General features: G+C 39.6%; 2 protein-coding genes across 4 annotated transcripts; both read left to right on the top strand.

The window, feature by feature from the left end:
- The first annotated feature begins 8,523 nt into the window (after positions 1 to 8,523).
- Positions 8,524 to 16,491, top strand: LOC124011347 (tumor necrosis factor ligand superfamily member 13B-like). Of its 3 annotated transcripts, none has more exons than XM_046324632.1 (6): positions 8,524 to 8,838; positions 9,298 to 9,424; positions 9,526 to 9,582; positions 9,725 to 9,837; positions 11,467 to 11,602; positions 15,797 to 16,491. In XM_046324632.1, exons 1-6 carry the CDS (start codon positions 8,656 to 8,658, stop codon positions 15,910 to 15,912), a joined length of 732 nt encoding a protein of 243 aa, XP_046180588.1. In that variant the 5' UTR covers positions 8,524 to 8,655; the 3' UTR covers positions 15,913 to 16,491. The 3 variants fall into 3 exon arrangements, with proteins under 3 accessions (XP_046180588.1, XP_046180586.1, XP_046180587.1); XM_046324630.1 differs by having other exon boundaries at positions 8,525 to 8,838; positions 9,298 to 9,433; positions 9,523 to 9,582; XM_046324631.1 differs by having other exon boundaries at positions 8,527 to 8,838; positions 9,298 to 9,433.
- A 772-nt stretch (positions 16,492 to 17,263) lies between these two features.
- Positions 17,264 to 20,601, top strand: LOC124011391 (transforming growth factor beta activator LRRC32-like). Its single transcript, XM_046324713.1, has 3 exons — positions 17,264 to 17,430; positions 17,930 to 18,094; positions 18,656 to 20,601. Exons 1-3 carry the CDS (start codon positions 17,323 to 17,325, stop codon positions 20,393 to 20,395), a joined length of 2,013 nt encoding a protein of 670 aa, XP_046180669.1. The 5' UTR covers positions 17,264 to 17,322; the 3' UTR covers positions 20,396 to 20,601.
- The last annotated feature ends 300 nt before the right edge of the window (positions 20,602 to 20,901 follow it).

The following is a 20,901-nucleotide window of genomic DNA, read 5'->3' as shown; positions in this document are numbered from 1 at the left end:
CTAGGTGGTCATTACAAAAGGTTATTTTACTGGAATACCACAATATGAAGGTGTCACACAATCTTTGACAGAGTTCACATTTATTAATGTTAAGATATAGACCAGACGCTTTGGAAAAGGATTGTGTCACATTGATCGATATGGGAATTTGGTTAGCGTCTTTCAGAAAATGTGTAGTATCGTCAGCCACCTGGCTTATAATAATTTCTTTCCCAGCTATGGAAATACCTTGTACAGAACTATTATTTATTTAAAGAATTTGTAAGAAGTTGGGTGATTTAATAGGACAACCCTGCCTAATTCCTCTCTTTCCTCTCTTCAAAAGTACTAGGATGGAGGCAAAAGTAAGTGATTATAACGTCAAAACGAATCATGCAAAAAAATGTACAGTTGGCAGGAATATGTTAGTTAATGTATATATTTTTTTAATCACAAAGTTAATTTACAAAAATCGCAATTTAGCATGCTAGCTGGCTAGCTTTATGGGTGTTGTGACATGAGTATAACGTTGTAATTCTGGATGTTTAATATTTTAGGGACTCCTGAAACAACCAGCAAACCAGGCCGTCGTCTTGTGAAACAGTGGATGTGAAGAATCTAGCTAAAGTATTTACTGCAAATTCAATGTACCATTTTGTAAGCTTGTCTTGCTGAGATTTGCCATGCAATGCATAGGTGAAATAACGTAGCTATTGAAATAAAGTAACTATTGAAATAACGTAGCTATTGAAATAACGTAACTATTGAAATAACGTAACTATTGAAATAACGTAACTATTGAAATAACGTAGCTATTGAAATAACGTAACTATTGAAATAACGTAGCTATTGAAATAACGTAACTATTGAAATAACGTAGCTATTGAAATAACGTAGCTATTGAAATAACGTAACTATTGAAATAACGTAGCTATTGAAATAACGTAACTATTGAAATAACGTAGCTATTGAAATAACGTAGCTATTGAAATAACGTAACTATTGAAATAACGTAGCTATTGAAATAACGTAACTATTGAAATAACATAGCTATTGAAATAATGTAACTATTGAAATAACGTAGCTATTGAAATAACGTAACTATTGAAATAACGTAGCTATTGAAATAACGTAACTATTGAAATAACGTAACTATTGAAATAACGTAGCTATTGAAATAACGTAACTATTGAAATAACGTAGCTATTGAAATAACGTAACTATTGAAATAACATAGCTATTGAAATAATGTAACTATTGAAATAACGTAGCTATTGAAATAACGTAACTATTGAAATAACGTAGCTATTGAAATAACGTAACTATTGAAATAACATAGCTATTGAAATAACGTAGCTATTGAAATAACGTAACTATTGAAATAACGTAACTATTGAAATAACGTAACTATTGAAATAACGTAACTATTGAAATAAAGTAACTATTGAAATAACGTAACTATTGAAATAAAGTAACTATTGAAATAACGTAACTATTGAAATAACGTAGCTATTGAAATAAAGTAACTATTGAAATAACGCTATTGAAATAACGTAACTATTGAAATAAAGTAACTATTGAAATAACGCTATTGAAATAAAGTAACTATTGAAATAACGTAACTATTGAAATAAAGTAACTATTGAAATAACGTAACTATTGAAATAAAGTAACTATTGAAATAACGTAACTATTGAAATAAAGTAACTATTGAAATAAAGTAACTATTGAAATAACGTAACTATTGAAATAAAGTAACTATTGAAATAACGTAACTATTGAAATAACGTAGCTATTGAAATAAACTATTGAAATAACTATTGAAATAACGTAACTATTGAAATAACGTAACTATTGAAATAAAGTAACTATTGAAATAACGTAACTATCTATGGTCTTGCTTATTGTTCAGTGGAGGATACAAATACCTGTCTCCTAAATAGCCGAATCCGTTTATACACCTGTCAGCAACGGGTGTGGCTTAAATAGCCGAATCCGTTTATACACCTGTCAGCAACGGGTGTGGCTTAAATAGCCGAATCCGCTAATTTGAAGGGGTCTCCACATACTGCTGTGTGTATATTGTGACTCATTCTGGGGACAAAATCCCTGTGTGCCTATGGATGTGTAGCTAGCTATCGAGCCGATCTGTGTATTGACCCAAACGTTTGGTATACATATTAGTTCAGAACCGAGCTATGAACCTCAGCTATCATAGCCAGTTGTATCAACTTCAAAACAGTCTGAATGACATTAATGAAGCCTATGGATTGAGTAGAATATAATATCACTTTGTGGCAAGGATGCAAGTCGTGGCCAAAATACTAACTAATAGACTAGAAACAGGATTGAACTAGTTAAAGGCTAATTGTTTCATACAGATATCATTTAAACGGTACACTACACTTCCTATGCATGTAAATACTGTAAAACTGGTTCATCTCAACATCTAATTCCCTTCATCTGCATTGATCTGATAAACACAGGATAGCTGGAGTATTTCATCAAATGAGAGACTTAATGTCAACCAGTAGAGAATGTAAAATGCTTTATTGAAATAAGCTCATTATCCAAGTGTTATAAATACAAGTTGGATCTGTACTTCATTATAAAACAGAGGAAGAAAGAGTTGTCACGCCTTGGTCATTGTATATTGTGTTTTTGGTATATGTTTGGGTAGGCCAGGGTGTGACATGGGTTTATATGTTGTGTTTCGTATTGGGGTTTGTAGTAATTGGGATTGTGTATGATTAGGGGTGTGTCTAGTTAGGCTTGGCTGCCTGAGGCGATTCTCAATCAGAGTCAGGTGCTTGTCGTTGTCTCTGATTGAGATGACTTTCGCGCGTTGTATTTTGTGGGTGTTTGTTCCTGTCTTAGTGTTGTAGTCACCAGATAGGCTGTAATAGGTTTCACGTTTCGTTTGTTGTTTTCATATACAGTTATTTCATGTACCGCGATTATTTTCATTAAAGTCATGAATAACCTACACGCTGCATTTCGGTCTGACTCTCTTCATACAACAGACAAATGATGAGAGGTGTAAAAACACCAAAGGAAAGAGGCCAAACAGAGGAGCAGGGAAGGCAGGATATGATTAATGAATCACAGTGATACCTAAATATTCTAAAAGTTCATCACAATTACATAACTTTTGTGCTGTCGAGAAATGCTTATCTTAAAAGCGGGTGAGGTGGCGATGATAGGACTGGGTGTTGGCATCCTGAGTTGATCAACTGTGAAGTGCTGAGGCAAAAACAACAATGTGCCCCTCTTGAGTCCCCAGGACTGAGAACCACTGCTCTTCATATGTAGACAGGCTTTCATAGAGCTCTTTATCTGAGGACAGAAAACCTCACAAGAAACACACTTCAAATGACACCACACTGAATATTATGTTACTGTTAACTCTGTCCTCACTTCTAGGAACAGGAACTACACACAAGTACCTGCCCTGTCCAGAATAGCCTCCTCTCTCACTGACAGTTAGGGCTGTTATCCTTTCACCCTCCATGGTTGTGAACTAGCTACCTACAAATGCATTTGGAGTTTGTTTTTTACAATGATAAATACATCAAGATCGCTAGCTGGTGATATTTAATTCACTTAGCTAGCTAACATTATCTATACAGTATGTGAAGTTGGCTAGATAGCTAGCTAGCCAACTAGCTAACATACACTCACCCCATTACGTACAAATGTGCGTAACCGCAACATTCATACGAGGCTGCAAAGAAAACTAATGGGACTGTAGCGACTGTGTTGACTTCAAAATATGGGGTGTTGAACTACATTTCTATTCAAGCGTTGATCGACATGGTAATGGCTCTATAGTATTGGAGAAAAGTTGAGATAACGGACCCCTCCGACGCTGTACTTTATATCGTGACTGGGTCATGGCGTAACGTACAGCACGCGTAAAGCAACTAATTCTGTCTTATTACCTCTCTCCACCAGGTGGAGCACTTCTCTCACCGTTTAAAAACAAGAAAGGGACAGGGTAAGGGGGGGATACCTAGTCATGTTTTGCGTCATCACTGCAAGCAATCAGGACTCTCAAATGACAATGTTTACATCTGAAGATCACTTTAGCACCGCCCTAAAAAACCTGATTCAAATTCGACACAAACCTTCAAATAGGTGATTAATACATGGCAATTGTATGTAATGACACATTATATAAACTCTTTATAGTGATTTATTTACATTTTAGAGCCGATAAGGTGAAAAGTTGGACAGATCGAGTGAAAAAAGCCATTTTCCGACACAACATCTTGAGATGTTCTTCTCACGCATTAGGTGTCGCTTCCCCACCCGCCATTTTTAAAAAGACCCGACGGAGCTCATTCCCTTCTTCAACCATGCATAAACGGGCAGTGTGGGTGTCATGTCATTGATTCTGTTGCAAAGGGGAGAAATTGTGCTTTACAATGGTATTGACATTACAGTTGATCTGGAAGTATTACGTTTTTGGGGCGCTAAAATAAGGTCAATTGTACAGACCAAGGCGATGTACAAAAGTGAGCGAGTTTACGTTAGCTCATTTGAGTTGGCCTGCACTGTAGCTAGTTAGCTAATAATGCATCATTTTATTTAAACATTACTGAAATATATTTACTTGAATAGGTTCTCCCAGCCATGGGGACAATTGAAAACAGGGCAGCAAAGTTTGTTTGTCACCAGAGCGTGTTAGAGGATATTACTATTGAACTATGTACCCATTTAATAACTAGACCTTCATACAAACTCGCTCTGCTGAATTGTTGACGCAACATCGAAGTGAGTCACAATGGGCGGCCTAAGCGGCACTTTACCGCTATCTAGTGTACATGTTAGGCCTACTTGCAGCTAACTACTTATAGCAAACATTTTGGTTAAATTTAGCTACTTCTGTGGCTTGAGACTGCTAGCTAACAGTAAACAGACAGGAGGGAGTATGCCAAACCACCCTAAAAGAGGGTTAGCCCCCCTATCCATGAATCTGTAGAGACGTCCCTGGTTGTTAGTATTGTAATGAAACAGGAGCGTAGCCTGAAGCTCAGCGCGCTATCGACTGTGCCCTCACAACATGCTCAAGCTGCAGAGTCGATATCCGAGCTTATAAACCCAGGGTCATTACAGTATGTTGGCATTCAGACCATACTACTACTACTACAGCAGACCGTACTACTACAGTACTACAGCAGACCGTACTACTACAGTACTATAGCAGACCATACTACTACAGTACTACAGCAGACCGTACTACTACAGTACTACAGCAGACCGTACTACTACAGTACTATAGCAGACCATACTACTACAGTACTACAGCAGACCATACTACTACAGTACTACAGCAGACCGTACTACTACAGTACTACAGCAGACCGTACTACTACAGTACTACAGCAGACCGTACTACTACAGTACTACAGCAGACCGTACTACTACAGTACTACAGCAGAGACCGTACTACTACAGTACTACAGCAGACCGTACTACTACAGTACTACAGCAGATCGTACTACTACAGTACTACAGCAGACCGTACTACTACAGTACTACAGTACTACAGCAGATCGTACTACTACAGTACTACAGCAGATCGTACTACTACAGTACTACAGCAGACCGTACTACTACAGTACTACAGCAGATCGTACAACTACAGTACTACAGCAGATCGTACTACTACAGTACTACAGCAGATCATACTACTAAAGTACTACAGCAGACCGTACTACTACAGTACTACAGTACTACAGCAGATCGTACTACTACTACTACAGTACTACAGCAGATCATTGTCCCTGTTCTGCCGTGAAACACCTGATTCAGATCGTACTACTACTACTACAGTACTACAGATCGTACTACTACAGTACTCCAGCAGATCGTACTACTACAGTACTACAGTACTACAGTACTACAGCAGATCGTACTACTACTACTACAGTACTACAGCAGATCGTTGTCCCTGTTCTGCCGTGAAACACCTGATTCAGATCGTACTACTACTACTACAGTACTACAGATCGTACTACTACAGTACTCCAGCAGATCGTACTACTACAGTACTACAGCAGATCGTACTACTACAGTACTACAGCAGATCGTTGTCCCCACTCTGCCATGAAACACCTGATTCAGATCGTACTACTACTACTACTACAGTACGACAGATCGTACTACTACTACTACAGTACTACAGATCGTACTACTACTACTACAGTACTACAGCAGATCGTACTACTACAGTACTACAGCAGATCGTACTACTACTACTACAGTACGACAGATCGTACTACTACTACTACTACAGTACTACAGCAGATCGTACTACTACTACTACAGTACTACAGCAGATCGTACTACTACAGTACTACAGCAGATCGTACTACTACAGTACTACAGCAGATCGAGGCCATTTTAGTTTAATAATGCTTTCCTGAGCCCCCTGATGAAGACAGGAGGCCATTTTAGCCAGTTCTTGTACTAGTCAGTCAAATGTTTTTATTCACTGTAGCCTTGGTTCTCTAATCTGAAAGATTAACACGTATTTATAAACAGGAAGCATACTGCGCTGACACATACTGTGTGTATTAGCAATGTATTTATTCACACTGCATGTCACACATGCAGCAGAGTAACAGGCGTTCTGTTATCATGCTGATTGCTGTTCTGAGTTACTGTATGAATTGGCATGGTGTTCTGTTATCATGCTGATTGCTGTTCTGAGTTACTGTATGAATTGGCATGGCGTTCTGTTATCATGCTGATTGCTGTTCTGAGTTACTGTATGAATTGGCATGGCGTTCTGTTATCATGCTGATTGCTGTTCTGAGTTACTGTATGAATTGGCATGGCGTTCTGTTATCATGCTGATTGCTGTTCTGAGTTACTGTATGAATTGGCATGGCGTTCTGTTATCATGCTGATTGCTGTTCTGAGTTACTGTATGAATTGGCATGGCGTTCTGTTATCATGCTGATTGCTGTTCTGAGTTACTGTATGAATTGGCATGGCGTTCTGTTATCATGCTGATTGCTGTTCTGAGTTACTGTATGAATTGGCATGGCGTTCTGTTATCATGCTGATTGCTGTTCTGAGTTACTGTATGAATTGGCATGGCGTTCTGTTATCATGCTGATTGCTGTTCTGAGTTACTGTATGAATTGGCATGGCGTTCTGTTATCATGCTGATTGCTGTTCTGAGTTACTGTATGAATTGGCATGGCGTTCTGTTATCATGCTGATTGCTGTTCTGAGTTACTGTATGAATTGGCATGGCTGTTATCATGCTGATTGCTGTTCTGAGTTACTGTATGAATTGGCATATCATGCTGATTGCTGTTCTGAGTTACTGTATGAATTGGCATGGCGTTCTGTTATCATGCTGATTGCTGTTCTGAGTTACTGTATGAATTGGCATGGCGTTCTGTTATCATGCTGATTGCTGTTCTGAGTTACTGTATGAATTGGCATGGCGTTCTGTTATCATGCTGATTGCTGTTCTGAGTTACTGTATGAATTGGCATGGCGTTCTGTTATCATGCTGATTGCTGTTCTGAGTTACTGTATGAATTGGCATGGCGTTCTGTTATCATGCTGATTGCTGTTCTGAGTTACTGTATGAATTGGCATGGCGTTCTGTTATCATGCTGATTGCTGTTCTGAGTTACTGTATGAATTGAACCCATTGACGTCATTCAGTGTATATGTTTATATGTCTCTGTACACATCAAACGGGATATTCTTTTGGAAAACAACATCTGTATGGTGCCTGAATTCTCCCAGCCTGTGGTATTGATTGGTAGAGGTTAGCAAAGGGTCTGAATACTTATGTAAATATGGAATACCTATATTTCTAAAACCCTGTTTTCTTTTTGTCATTATGGGATGTTGTGTGTAGATTGATGAGGATTCTTTTTTATTTAATCGATTTTAGAATAAGGCTGTAATATTTTGAAAAAAACGGAATGGGTCTGAATACGTTCTGGATGCGAGTCTGGGAGTTTCACAATCAACTGCAAACTCACTCTGCTGTCTGCCCTAATCTGAACTCACTCTGCTGTCTGCCCTAATCTGAACTCACTCTGCTGTCTGCCCTAATCTGCTCATATGCTGTCTGCCCTAATCTGAACTCATATGCTGTCTGCCCTAATCTGAACTCATATGCTGTCTGCCCTAATCTGAACTCACTCTGCTGTCTGCCCTAATCTGAACTCATATGCTGTCTGCCCTAATCTGAACTCACTCTGCTGTCTGCCCTAATCTGAACTCATATGCTGTCTGCCCTAATCTGAAATCTCTCTGCTGTCTGCCCTAATCTGAACTCTCTGCTGTCTGCCCTAATCTGAACCCCCTCTGCTGTCTGCCCTAATCTGAACTCCCTCTGAACAGGATATAGAGGGTGCCTCCCTAATGCACCCTTCCCACTTTATAGTTCACTACTTTTGACCAGAGTCAATTCTACAGAAACAATAACAGTGGCTGTCTTAAAAAAAATACTTCCTCATTTATGTTTTGATTCTGAAACGGAAACACATTCTAAGCTTCCGGGGTCAAGAAAATGTTAGGATGCGTCCCAAATGCCTATAGGCCCTGAGCAAAAGTAGTGCGCTAAATAGGGAATAGAGTTCCATTGGGAACTACACCCTGTCAGTGTGTTGTGAGGGCATATCTCTATGCCTAACCATGCTGCACCATGCTTTACTATTAGTCTCTACATTAGCTGTGTCGTTTAGCTTCTTCCTTGTATACAAAGTGGCAGTTCTAGAAGACGACATCAACAAACTCAGAGGAGATATTTCAAACCTAAAGCCACATTCTAAAGAATCCCCAGACGGGATGATAACTGGTATGTCCAGAACATGGGGGGTATGTGATTTTAAATTCTATATTAGGTATCAGTTACTCCACAGTCTTGTGTTCTGAGGATAGCTTGTTTAACATAGGGATCAGTTACTCCACAGTCTTATGTTCTGAGGATAGCTTGTATAACATAGGGATTAGTTACTCCACAGTCTTGTGTTCTGAGGATAGCTTGTTTAACATAGGGATCAGTTACTCCACAGTCTTATGTTCTGAGGATAGCTTGTATAACATCAGTTACTCCACAGTCTTATGTTCTGAGGATAGCTTGTATAACATAGGGATTAGTTACTCCACAGTCTTGTGTTCTGAGGATAGCTTGCACACTAACGTGTGTATAACATGGGGATCAGTTACTCCCACTGTTGTTTATAAACTCTAAGGAACATAATGTTTATTACATTGTCTTATGTTCTGAGGATGACATGTAAAAAGGAGATACTTTGCCTTCTGTTTTCTTGTCAGAGATCAAAGCAAGTGGCTTCCCTAAATTCCCAGCAACAGAGACAGACGGAGAAAGACTCTCAGACTCTGTGTTCCTCGACAGCATCCTCTCTGAGAATGAAACGGGAGCAGGCCGGATGTAGTGGAGGTACAGCAGGTATGAGTTAGTGCCATTGAGCATTTAGTTCGTTGAGGACGGTTCATGTTTTTATGCCACCTTAAGTGACTCACTAACTTTTCTGTCAGTAGTTCAGCAGTCGTTTCTGCAGCTGTCAGCCAACACAAAGGAACAGCCATTTGTCAGAGGTAAATACTTTTCTCATTTTCAGTTTTAATCTCCATCACAAGCTAGACGTGTTCTAACAACCTTAACAAAACAACCACAAAACAACAAACAACCCCCCACACACACAAATGTGCGACTACTTATGTTATTTTTCTTCCCCAGGAAATGTGACGGTGATTCCTTGGATAGTTGCCTTGCATCAAGGGGAGGCCATCTCTTCCACTGGAGACAGAATCATCATCCAACAAGAAGGCTTCTTCATAGTGTTTGGCCAGGTATATTGTCAGAGGTACCACCCCTTTGTCAGAGGTACCACCCCTTTGTCAGAGATACCACCCCTTTGTCAGAGGTACCACCCCTTTGTCAGAGATACCACCCCTTTGTCAGAGGTACCACCCCTTTGTCAGAGGTACCACCCCTTTGTCAGAGGTACCACCCCTTTGTCAGAGGTATTTGTCAGAGGTACACCCCTTTGTCAGAGGTACCACCCCTTTGTCAGAGATAGAGATACCACCCCTTTGTCAGAGGTACCACCCCTTTGTCAGAGGTACCACCCCTTTTGTCAGAGTACAGTCAGGTACCACCCCTTTGTCAGAGGTACCACCCCTTTGTCAGAGATACCACCCCTTTGTCAGAGGTACCACCCCTTTGTCAGAGGTACCACCCCTTTGTCAGAGGTACCACCCCTTTGTCAGAGGTACCACCCCTTTGTCAGAGGTACCACCCCTTTGTCAGAGGTACCACCCCTTTGTCAGAGGTACCACCCCTTTGTCAGAGGTACCACCCCTTTGTCAGAGAGACCCCTTTGTCCACCCCTTTGTCAGAGATACCACCCCTTTGTCAGAGGTACCACCCCTTTGTCAGAGATACCACCCCTTTGTCAGAGGTACCACCCCTTTGTCAGAGGTACCACCCAGAGGTACCACCCCTTTGTCAGAGGTACCACCCCTTTGTCAGAGGTACCACCCCTTTGTCAGAGATACCACCCCCACCCCTTTGTCAGAGGTACCACCCCTTTGTCAGAGATACCACCCCTGTCAGAGGTACCACCCCTTTGTCAGAGGTACCACCCCTTTGTCAGAGATACCACCCCTTTGTCAGAGGTACCACCCCTTTGTCAGAGGTACCACCCCTTTGTCAGAGATACCACCCCTTTGTCAGAGGTACCACCCCTTTGTCAGAGATACCACCCCTTTGTCAGAGATACCACCCCTTTGTCAGAGATACCACCCCTTTGTCAGAGATACCACCCCTTTGTCAGAGATACCACCCCTTTGTCAGAGATACCACCCCTTTGTCAGAGATACCACCCCTTTGTCTTGCATATCAATGTACTTAATGGTTTATGCGGCAAATGTAAGGGAGATGGTTCGGTCAACATGCTAACCTTGCTTGAGGGCTTGGGAGTTGGTTTGGTCAACATGCTAACCTTGCTTGAGGGCCTGGGCTTGGGAGTTGGTTCGGTCACCATGCTAACCTTGCTTGAGGCCTTAGGCTTGTGAGATCGTTTGATTCCATAAAGTGGGCCACAACTGTGTAAGTAAAGTTTTTACACCTAATGGTGCTACGATGCTCTGAGATACATGCTTTTAATTCACGCTTTGTTTTACCCACATAATTTTTACCACAAGGACAAGTTATAAGATAAATAACTGCCTTAGTGGAGCACGTAATAACACCTTTGATTGGGATCGATTTCCCTGTTTGGGGGTGTTTGAAGGATCTACATTTATAAGTGCCATTGCATTGAGCACAGCCATTACACTTGTAGTTCCCATCCAGTAGAGGTGCAAATAGACGTTGTGCAGGGATATCTTAGGGGTGGTAAATCAGAGTTTACCAATTGATCTCTGAGGGTTCTGCCCCATTACGATGACAACGTGGTTCGTCCTGTTGTTTCCCAGGTGTTGTTCCAGAGTCCAGGCACCATCATGGGTCACATAGTGCGTAGTCGAGGCACCGATCAGAGATCCACAGAGCTGCTCCGCTGTCTACAGGAGATGCCCCAGACCAACTGTGCCAATACCTGCCACACTGGAGGTGAACCCAACACTTGTGGTGTTTCCACTAGTGGGATACCATTTGGTGGTACTTCCAGCAGGGTTGTGAAAATGGGAGTTGAGTTGTAGTGGACAAAAATATGTGTCATGTACGATACTATAAATACCTCAAGGGACTCGTAATGAGACTCAACAATTTGCATATTAAAATGTTGATCTGACTACATAAAGAAAATAAGCAATATGCAAGAGACTGTAGTTGAGTTACACTATAGTTACAGTAATATAACACTATAGTTACAGTAATAGAACACTATGGTTACAGTAATAGAACACTATAGTTACAGTAATACAACACTATGGTTACAGTAATAGAACACTATAGTTACAGTAATAGAACACTATAGTTACAGTAATAGAACACTATAGTTACAGTAATATAACACTATAGTTACAGTATTATATGCCATTTATGGTTACAGGACAGCACTATAGTTATAATAGAACCAAAGCGACTTACAGTCATATAGTTACAGTGCATACAGTTCACTATAGTACATATGGGTGGTCCAGTAATAGAATATGGTTACAGAACCCACTACCACTGTTACAGTAATAGAACACTATAGTTACAGTAATAGAACACTATGGTTACAGTAATAGAACACTATAGTTACAGTAATAGCACTATGCTCTACAGTAATAGAACTGAGCTACAGTTAAAATAGAACACTATAGTAAGGACCACAGTAATAGAACACTATAGTTACAGTAATATAACACTATAGTTACAGTAATAGAACACTATAGTTACAGTAATAGAACACTATGGTTACAGTAATAGAACACTATAGTTGAGTTACAGTAATATAACACTATAGTTACAGTAATAGAACACTATGGTTACAGTAATAGAACACTATAGTTACAGTAATAGAACACTATAGTTACAGTAATATAACACTATGGTTACAGTAATAGAACACTATAGTTACAGTAATAGAACACTATGTAATAGAACACTATGGTTACAGTTACAGTAAGTAATAGAACACTATAGTTACAGTAATAGAACACTATAGTTACAGTAATAGAACACTATAGTTACAGTAATAGAACACTATAGTTACAGTAATAGAACACTATAGTTACAGTAATAGAACACTATAGTTACAGTAATAGAACACTATGGTTACAGTAATAGAACACTATAGTTACAGTAATAGAACACTATAGTTACAGTAATAGAACACTATAGTTACAGTAATAGAACACTATAGTTACAGTAATAGAACACTATAGTTACAGTAATAGAACACTATGGTTACAGTAATAGAACACTATGGTTACAGTAATAGAACACTATAGTTACAGTAATAGAACACTATAGTTACAGTAATAGAACACTATAGTTACAGTAATAGAACACTATAGTTACAGTAATAGAACACTATAGTTACAGTAATAGAACACTATGGTTACAGTAATAGAACACTATAGTTACAGTAATACAACACTATAGTTACAGTAATAGAACACTATAGTTACAGTAATAGAACACTATAGTTACAGTAATAGAACACTATGGTTACAGTAATAGAACACTATAGTTACAGTAATAGAACACTATAGTTACAGTAATAGAACACTATAGTTACTAATAGAACACTATAGTTACAGTAATAGAACACTATAGTTACAGTAATAGAACACTATAGTTACAGTAATAGAACACTATAGTTACAGTAATAGAACACTATAGTTACAGTAATAGAACACTATAGTTACAGTAATAGAACACTATGGTTACAGTAATAGAACACTATGGTTACAGTAATAGAACACTATAGTTACAGTAATAGAACACTATAGTTACAGTAATAGAACACTATAGTTACAGTAATAGAACACTATAGTAATAGAACACTATAGTTACAGTAATAGAACACTATAGTTACAGTAATAACACTATAGTTACAGTAATAGAACACTATAGTTACAGTAATAGAACACTATAGTTACAGTAATAGAACACTATAGTTACAGTAATAGAACACTATGGTTACAGTAATAGAACACTATGGTTACAGTAATAGAACACTATAGTTGAGTTACAGTAATATAACACTATAGTTACAGTAATAGAACACTATGTTACAGTAATAGAACACTATGGTTACAGTAATAGAACACTATAGTTACAGTAATAGAACACTATAGTTACAGTAATAGAACACTATAGTTACAGTAATAGAACACTATAGTTACAGTAATAGAACACTATAGTTACAGTAATAGAACACTATAGTTAGAACACTATAGTTACAGTAATAACACTATAGTTACAGTAATAGAACACTATAGTTACAGTAATAGAACACTATGGTTACAGTAATAGAACACTATAGTTACAGTAATAGAACACTATGGTTACAGTAATAGAACACTATGGTTACAGTAATAGAACACTATAGTTAAGTTACAGTAATATAACACTATAGTTACAGTAATAGAACACTATGGTTACAGTAATAGAACAACACTATAGTTACAGTAATAGAACACTATAGTTACAGTAATAGAACACTATGGTTACAGTAATAGAACACTATGTTACAGTAATAGAACACTATAGTTACAGTAATAGAACACTATAGTTACAGTAATAGAACACTATAGTTACAGTAATAGAACACTATAGTTACAGTAATAGAACACTATAGTTACAGTAATAGAACACTATAGTTACAGTAATAGAACACTATAGTTACAGTAATAGAACACTATAGTTACAGTAATAGAACACTATAGTTACAGTAATAGAACACTATAGTTACAGTAATAGAACACTATAGTTACAGTAATAGAACACTATAGTTACAGTAATAGAACACTATAGTTACAGTTACAGTAATAGAACACTATAGTTACAGTAATAGAACACTATGGTTACAGTAATAGAACACTATAGTTACAGTAATAGAACACTATGGTTACAGTAATAGAACACTATAGTTACAGTAATAGAACACTATAGTTACAGTAATAGAACACACTATGGTTACAGTAATAGAACACTATAGTTACAGTAATAGAACACTATGGTTACAGTAATAGAACACTATAGTTAGTTACAGTAATAGAACACTATGGTTACAGTAATAGAACACTATGGTTACAGTAATAGAACACAGTAATAGAACACTATGGTTACAGTAATAGAACACTATAGTTGAGTTACAGTAATAGAACACTATAGTTACAGTTAGAACACTATGGTTACAGTAATAGAACACTATAGTTACAGTAATATAAGTTACAGTATAGTTACAGTAATAGAACACTATAGGTTACAGTAATAGAACACTATAGTTACAGTAATAGAACACTTACAGTAATAGAACACTATAGTTACAGTAATAATAGAACACTATGGTTACAGTAATAGAACACTATGAGTTACACTATGTTACAGTAATAGAACACTATAGTTACAGTAATAGAACACTATGGTTACAGTAATAGAACACTATAGTTACAGTAATAGAACACTATGGTTACAGTAATAGAACACTATAGTTACAGTAATATAACACTATAGTTACAGTAATAGAACACTATGGTTACAGTAATAGAACACTATAGTTGAGTTACAGTAATATAACACTATAGTTACAGTAATAGAACACTATGGTTACAGTAATAGAACACTATAGTTGAGTTACAGTAATATAACACTATAGTTACAGTAATAGAACACTATGGTTACAGTAATAGAACACTATAGTTGAGTTACAGTAATATAACACTATAGTTACAGTAATAGAACACTATGGTTACAGTAATAGAACACTATAGTTGAGTTACAGTAATATAACACTATAGTTACAGTAATAGAACACTATGGTTACAGTAATAGAACACTATAGTTGAGTTACAGTAATATAACACTATAGTTACAGTAATAGAACACTATGGTTACAGTAATAGAACACTATAGTTGAGTTACAGTAATATAACACTATAGTTACAGTAATAGAACACTATGGTTACAGTAATAGAACACTATAGTTGAGTTACAGTAATTGAACACTGTAGTTACAGTAATAGAAAGTGCAGTTGGTACAAAGAGTCACTTCTGGGGCTGTGCTGTCCTGCAGAGTTGCGTCCATGCCTCTTTGTGTACAGTGTCTCTATGAGGTCTTCTTGTGTATGATTGTCTGTCCTGTCTCAGGCATGGTGAAGCTGGAGAGAGAAGACGAGCTGGAGCTGGTGATCCCAGATCGACCCCAAGCCCAGGTCTCCATGGACGCAGACTCAACCTTCTTTGGCATCATACGGCTGAACTGACTACCAGGAGACAGAAGTCACCAGCAGGAGGTGTGGGACTTGATGTCAGGATGATGTCCTTCCCTGACAGGATGATGTCCTCCACTGACAGGATGATGTCTCTAGTGGATGTCCTCCTCTGACAGGATGATGTCCTCCCCTGACAGGATGATGTCCTCCTCTGACAGGATGATGTCCTCCTCTGACTGGATGATGTCCTCCTCTGACAGGATGATGTCCTCCTCTGACAGGATGATGTCCTCCTCTGACAGGATGATGTCTTATTGTCGTACCAAATCCACAGCTTTTGCACACAGCAGAGTATCATCCATGGAGAATATCATCCATGGAGAATATCATCCATGGAGAATATCATCCATGGAGAATATCATCCATGGAGAATACCATCCATGGAGAGTGGAAGATGGCTGGGAGCAGAAATGTTATTTTTCTGAACTCCTTTTACCTGATTAATCTGACAATATGAAATCGACCTTGAATGCTGTTGTGCTGAGTACGGGTGGTGTCCAGCGAACGTTAAAGTTTGGTTTCCAAATGTGTCAATAGTTGAAGTGTAATAAAGTATTCAGGTTGTCCTCATCCACCTGGTTGGTTGTGTGCCACGCATCATCAACGTAGGGTTCTTCCTCTGTGTGTGTGTGTGTGTGTGTGTGTGTGTGTGTGTGTGTGTGTGTGTGTGTGTGTGTGTGTGTGTGTGTGTGTGTGTGTGTGTGTGTGTGTGTGTGTGTGTGTGTGTGTGTGTGTGTGTGTGTGTGTGTGTGTGTGTGTGTGTGTGTGTGTGTGTGTGTGTGTGTGTGTGTGTGTGTGTGTGTGTGCTCTGTCATCACAGAGTATTTCTGTGTGTTTGTTGATACCTTTCAGGGTTTCCTTCCTCCCACTCTCCTTTCGTTTATTTATTCTTCCTTTCTATTTCAGAAAGGCTTCTGTTTTCCCAGGACTATAGCAGGAACAAACAGAGGATAAATATACCTGGCTCGGAGGGCAGATTTTCCACACCGGTTGACATAATATCTAATCTAATGACACAATAATTGTGATGATCAAACATGTGATGTGTCTAAATCCTGTTTAATGGTTATTCTGAATGCCACAGCCCATTTGTATTGTATTTAAAAATATATATTCTATAAAAGAGCTTATTTTTCTACACTAATAACAAACGTGTCAATAATAAGATGTGTCATTTGTGTCCGTCTCCAGACTTGTAGATATGTATCTCTGTGGTTTAACAACGTGTCATGAGTAATGAGTTCGTTGAGTTAACAGAAGGTCCACAAAGCGTATCTGGTGTCCACAGCCTTTTTTCGTCTCCTCTCTTTTTTTTAAATGACCGTCAGCTATAAATGGCTGAGAGGGATGTTTGAGGACTGATGTAGCTCAGTGTCGTGTCGTTAGGACAGAGACAGGAGAATGATCAGACCTACAACATTCAGCTTAGTGCTACTGCTGTACTGCTCTCTGTCTCACAGTCTCACACAGTTCAACACCGTGACTGGAAGGATACCTGATGACCAACAGGTAGGCTGGAGACAATCCTTTCAATATTAAAGTCAGAGAAGTAATGTTGATTTAATGGAGCTGATTCAATTAACCATCTCACCTGATGAGTAACCTTGCCTTGTGTTCGCTCTCTGAGTAAATGTGAAGGGTTTAACTCAGAGGAATAACATGTTCTTGTGGCAGGCGGGAGACCAGTGTTTAAACCCAGTTGGTCTCACCTCTGACACGTGAACACAGGGCTCAGTAACACTGCACTGTCATGGCGTCTTAGGCTGATATTACATCTGTGGAATTCAACTGTTGAGTGACAGGTTTTGGTCACTGGAAGGCTTTTGGTTTGCTGAAATAGCGTGTCAAACAGACATTGATATTTTGACGATGGATAGTACATTTATGCTTCCTTTTATTTCATACATCAAAACACCTTATATTTCTACTTCATTTTATTTCATACATCAAAACACTTTATCGGCGGTGTTGAAAGCTTTGTAGTTTCTCTCATCTTTGTCGTTTCAAGGAGACGACTTCCTGGAGGTTCAGGAACCTATCATCTGTTCCTGAGGGGCTGGACGTGAGGCTGAGGGAGCTGGATCTGTCCAACAACGTTATAAGACATATAAACAGCCAGAGTCTGGCTCTTCCATCCCTACTGAGACTGGACCTCAGCTACAACCAGCTGGAGATCATATCTGAATCAAATCAAATCAAATGTATTTATATAGCCTTTCGTACATCAGCTGATATCTCAAAGTGCTGTACAGAAACCCAGCCTAAAACCCCAAACAGCAAACAATGCAGGTGTAAAAGCACGGTGGCTAGGAAAAACTCCCTAGAAAGGCCAAAACCTAGGAAGAAACCTAGAGAGGAACCGGGCTATGTGGGGTGGCCAGTCCTCTTCTGGCTGTGCCGGGTAGAGATTATAACAGAACATGACCAAGATGTTCAAATGTTCATAAATGACCAGCATGGTCAAATAATAATAAGGCAGAACAGTTGAAACTGGAGCAGCAGCACAGTCAGGTGGACTGGGGACAGCAAGGAGCCATCATGTCAGGTAGTCCTGGGGCACGGTCCTAGGGCTCAGGTCCTCCGAGAGAGAGAAAGAAAGAGAGAATTAGAGAGAGCATATGTGGGGTGGCCAGTCCTCTTCTGGCTGTGCCGGGTGGAGATTATAACAGAACGTGGCCAAGATGTTCAAATGTTCATAAATGACCAGCATGGTTGAATAATAGTAAGGCAGAACACCTTATCTGAAGGGGCTTTCAGAGATGTGGCCCAGCTTCAAGAGCTGAACTTGGCCAGGAATGCATTGAGCCACAATGTGGACAGTACCAGCCGAGCTCTTGGGTCTCTCCACAGACTGAGGAGGTTGGATATCTCTCTGAACGGTCTGGATGATGACACAGCGGGACTTTACCTTCGTGACAAATCAATTCTAGAACGCCTAGATCTCACGGGCAATGGTTTGACGCGACTCACGCCCAAGCTGTTTGCAGAGAGCCTGAGCGTGAGAAGCATTCGCATCGAGAACAATCTGATCACGGCAATAGAGGAGGGAACGTTTGAACCGTTGAAGAAACTCAAGATCTTAAATTTAGCCAGAAATAATCTAGTCTACATCTGTGATTTTAAACTCCATCAGGTGAAACTGTTGAATCTTAGCAGGAATTCCATAGAGTTCTTTGTCACCCGTGAAGACGGTCACCCATACGAGCTGGAGATCTTAGATCTAAGCTTCAACAACCTCCTCTATTTCCCCATGGTCCCCAAGACCAACCGGTTGAGATACCTCCACCTACAGAGCAACATGGTGGGGACCTTAGAGACAGACACCTTAATATCAGAGGCAGACTCTCTGTACAGAGAACTAACAAGTGGAGATGAGGTAAATGATGCTGTAGACAACAACAACATATACTCTAACTGGAAACTGATGCCGTTAGTTTACATGGACCTCAGTAGTAACCACTTCAGGTCTCTACCTGTGGAGACTCTGAGCCATCTGACGTCGTTGGTGACGCTGAACCTCAGCAAGAACTGTCTACAGGACATCAGCTATAACACAACGAAGGGCGGCCATGTTGGAGGCTACCACCAACCTTCCTTGACCTTTCCGTCTCTACGCTACTTCGACCTGCAGAACAACGGTCTTCGACAACTCTCCACCTTCTTCCTGGAAGCCCTACCAAACATAGAGACATTAAACCTGAAGGAGAACTCTGTGAGGCCTTGTGATCCAAAGGACCAACTGGGACCATCTGAGACAATGAGAGTTCGTCTGAATAGTATGTCCCCTTGTGTTTCCTTCTGGAATATCAAAACTCTGAGAAGTCTAGATCTCCAAGACAACAGGATCAAAACACTCCATCAGAACACATTTGAAGGAACCCCTTTGGTTTCTCTCAACCTGGCCAGTAATGTAGATATAGTCTTTGATATTGGCGCTCTAGAAGGGTTGCAGAGTAGTCTCCAGTCTCTGAGTATCAGTGGGAACAGCATGCCAACCTCTGCCTTGTCTCTGCCTTGTCTGAAAGCATTGAGACGACTCAACATGTCCAACAACAACATAGACGTCCTCCCGGGCATCATCAGCTGTTCTCCTTTGACGGAGCTTGACCTGAGAAATAACGGGCTAACGTCTATGAATGAATCTGTGGTTGATCGTTTGTCTCTATATCTTGATGTGTTGTATGTCAGTGGCAACTCTTTCAACTGCTGTGACACCAAATGGCTAAAAGCCCTAAACAAAGAGAAAGTGAATATTCCGGACCTTGACCATGCTGTGTGCCTCAGTGTCAATGGTACTCTGTTGACTGGCCTTCTGCCTAACCATTCACTGCACTGTTCATTGGAACTTAGCCCAAAGATAACAGAACCAAACCTTGGGCAAATAATAATAATTTTGTTTGTGTCGACAGTATTGATAACATTAGTTGTATTTGTGAAGAAGGTTTGTTGCAACACGGGGTCAATAATTGTGTAATGATTGTGCATGTAAAACCAAGAGCTGTGTTCGAATACCCATACTAACATACTGTATACTACATACTTAATGTGTATATTATATACTATTAGTTCATTTTAGTATACTGTAAACTACATACTTAATGTGTATATTATATACTATTAGTTCATTTTAGTATACTGTAAATTACATACTTAATGTGTATATTATATACTATTAGTTCATTTCAGTAGACTCTTAATCCCGTGACATATTACTAGTTCGACCTACCGGAGTGGGAGGGACTACTGGGAGAGGGAGGGACTACCGGAGAGGGAGGGGACTACCGGAGAGGGAGGGGACTACCGGGAGAGGGAGGGACTACTGGGAGAGGGAGGGACTACCGGAGAGGGAGGGGACTACCGGAGAGGCAGGGGACTACCGGAGTGGGAGGGACTACTGGGAGAGGGAGGGACTACCGGAGTGGGAGGGACTACCGGAGAGGGAGGGACTACCGGGAGAGTGAGGGGACTACCGGAGAGGCA

Source organism: Oncorhynchus gorbuscha, linkage group LG23, assembly GCF_021184085.1.
Source record: "Oncorhynchus gorbuscha isolate QuinsamMale2020 ecotype Even-year linkage group LG23, OgorEven_v1.0, whole genome shotgun sequence".
NCBI lineage: Eukaryota > Metazoa > Chordata > Actinopteri > Salmoniformes > Salmonidae > Oncorhynchus > Oncorhynchus gorbuscha.
This window is presented reverse-complemented; position numbering and strand designations above follow the sequence as displayed.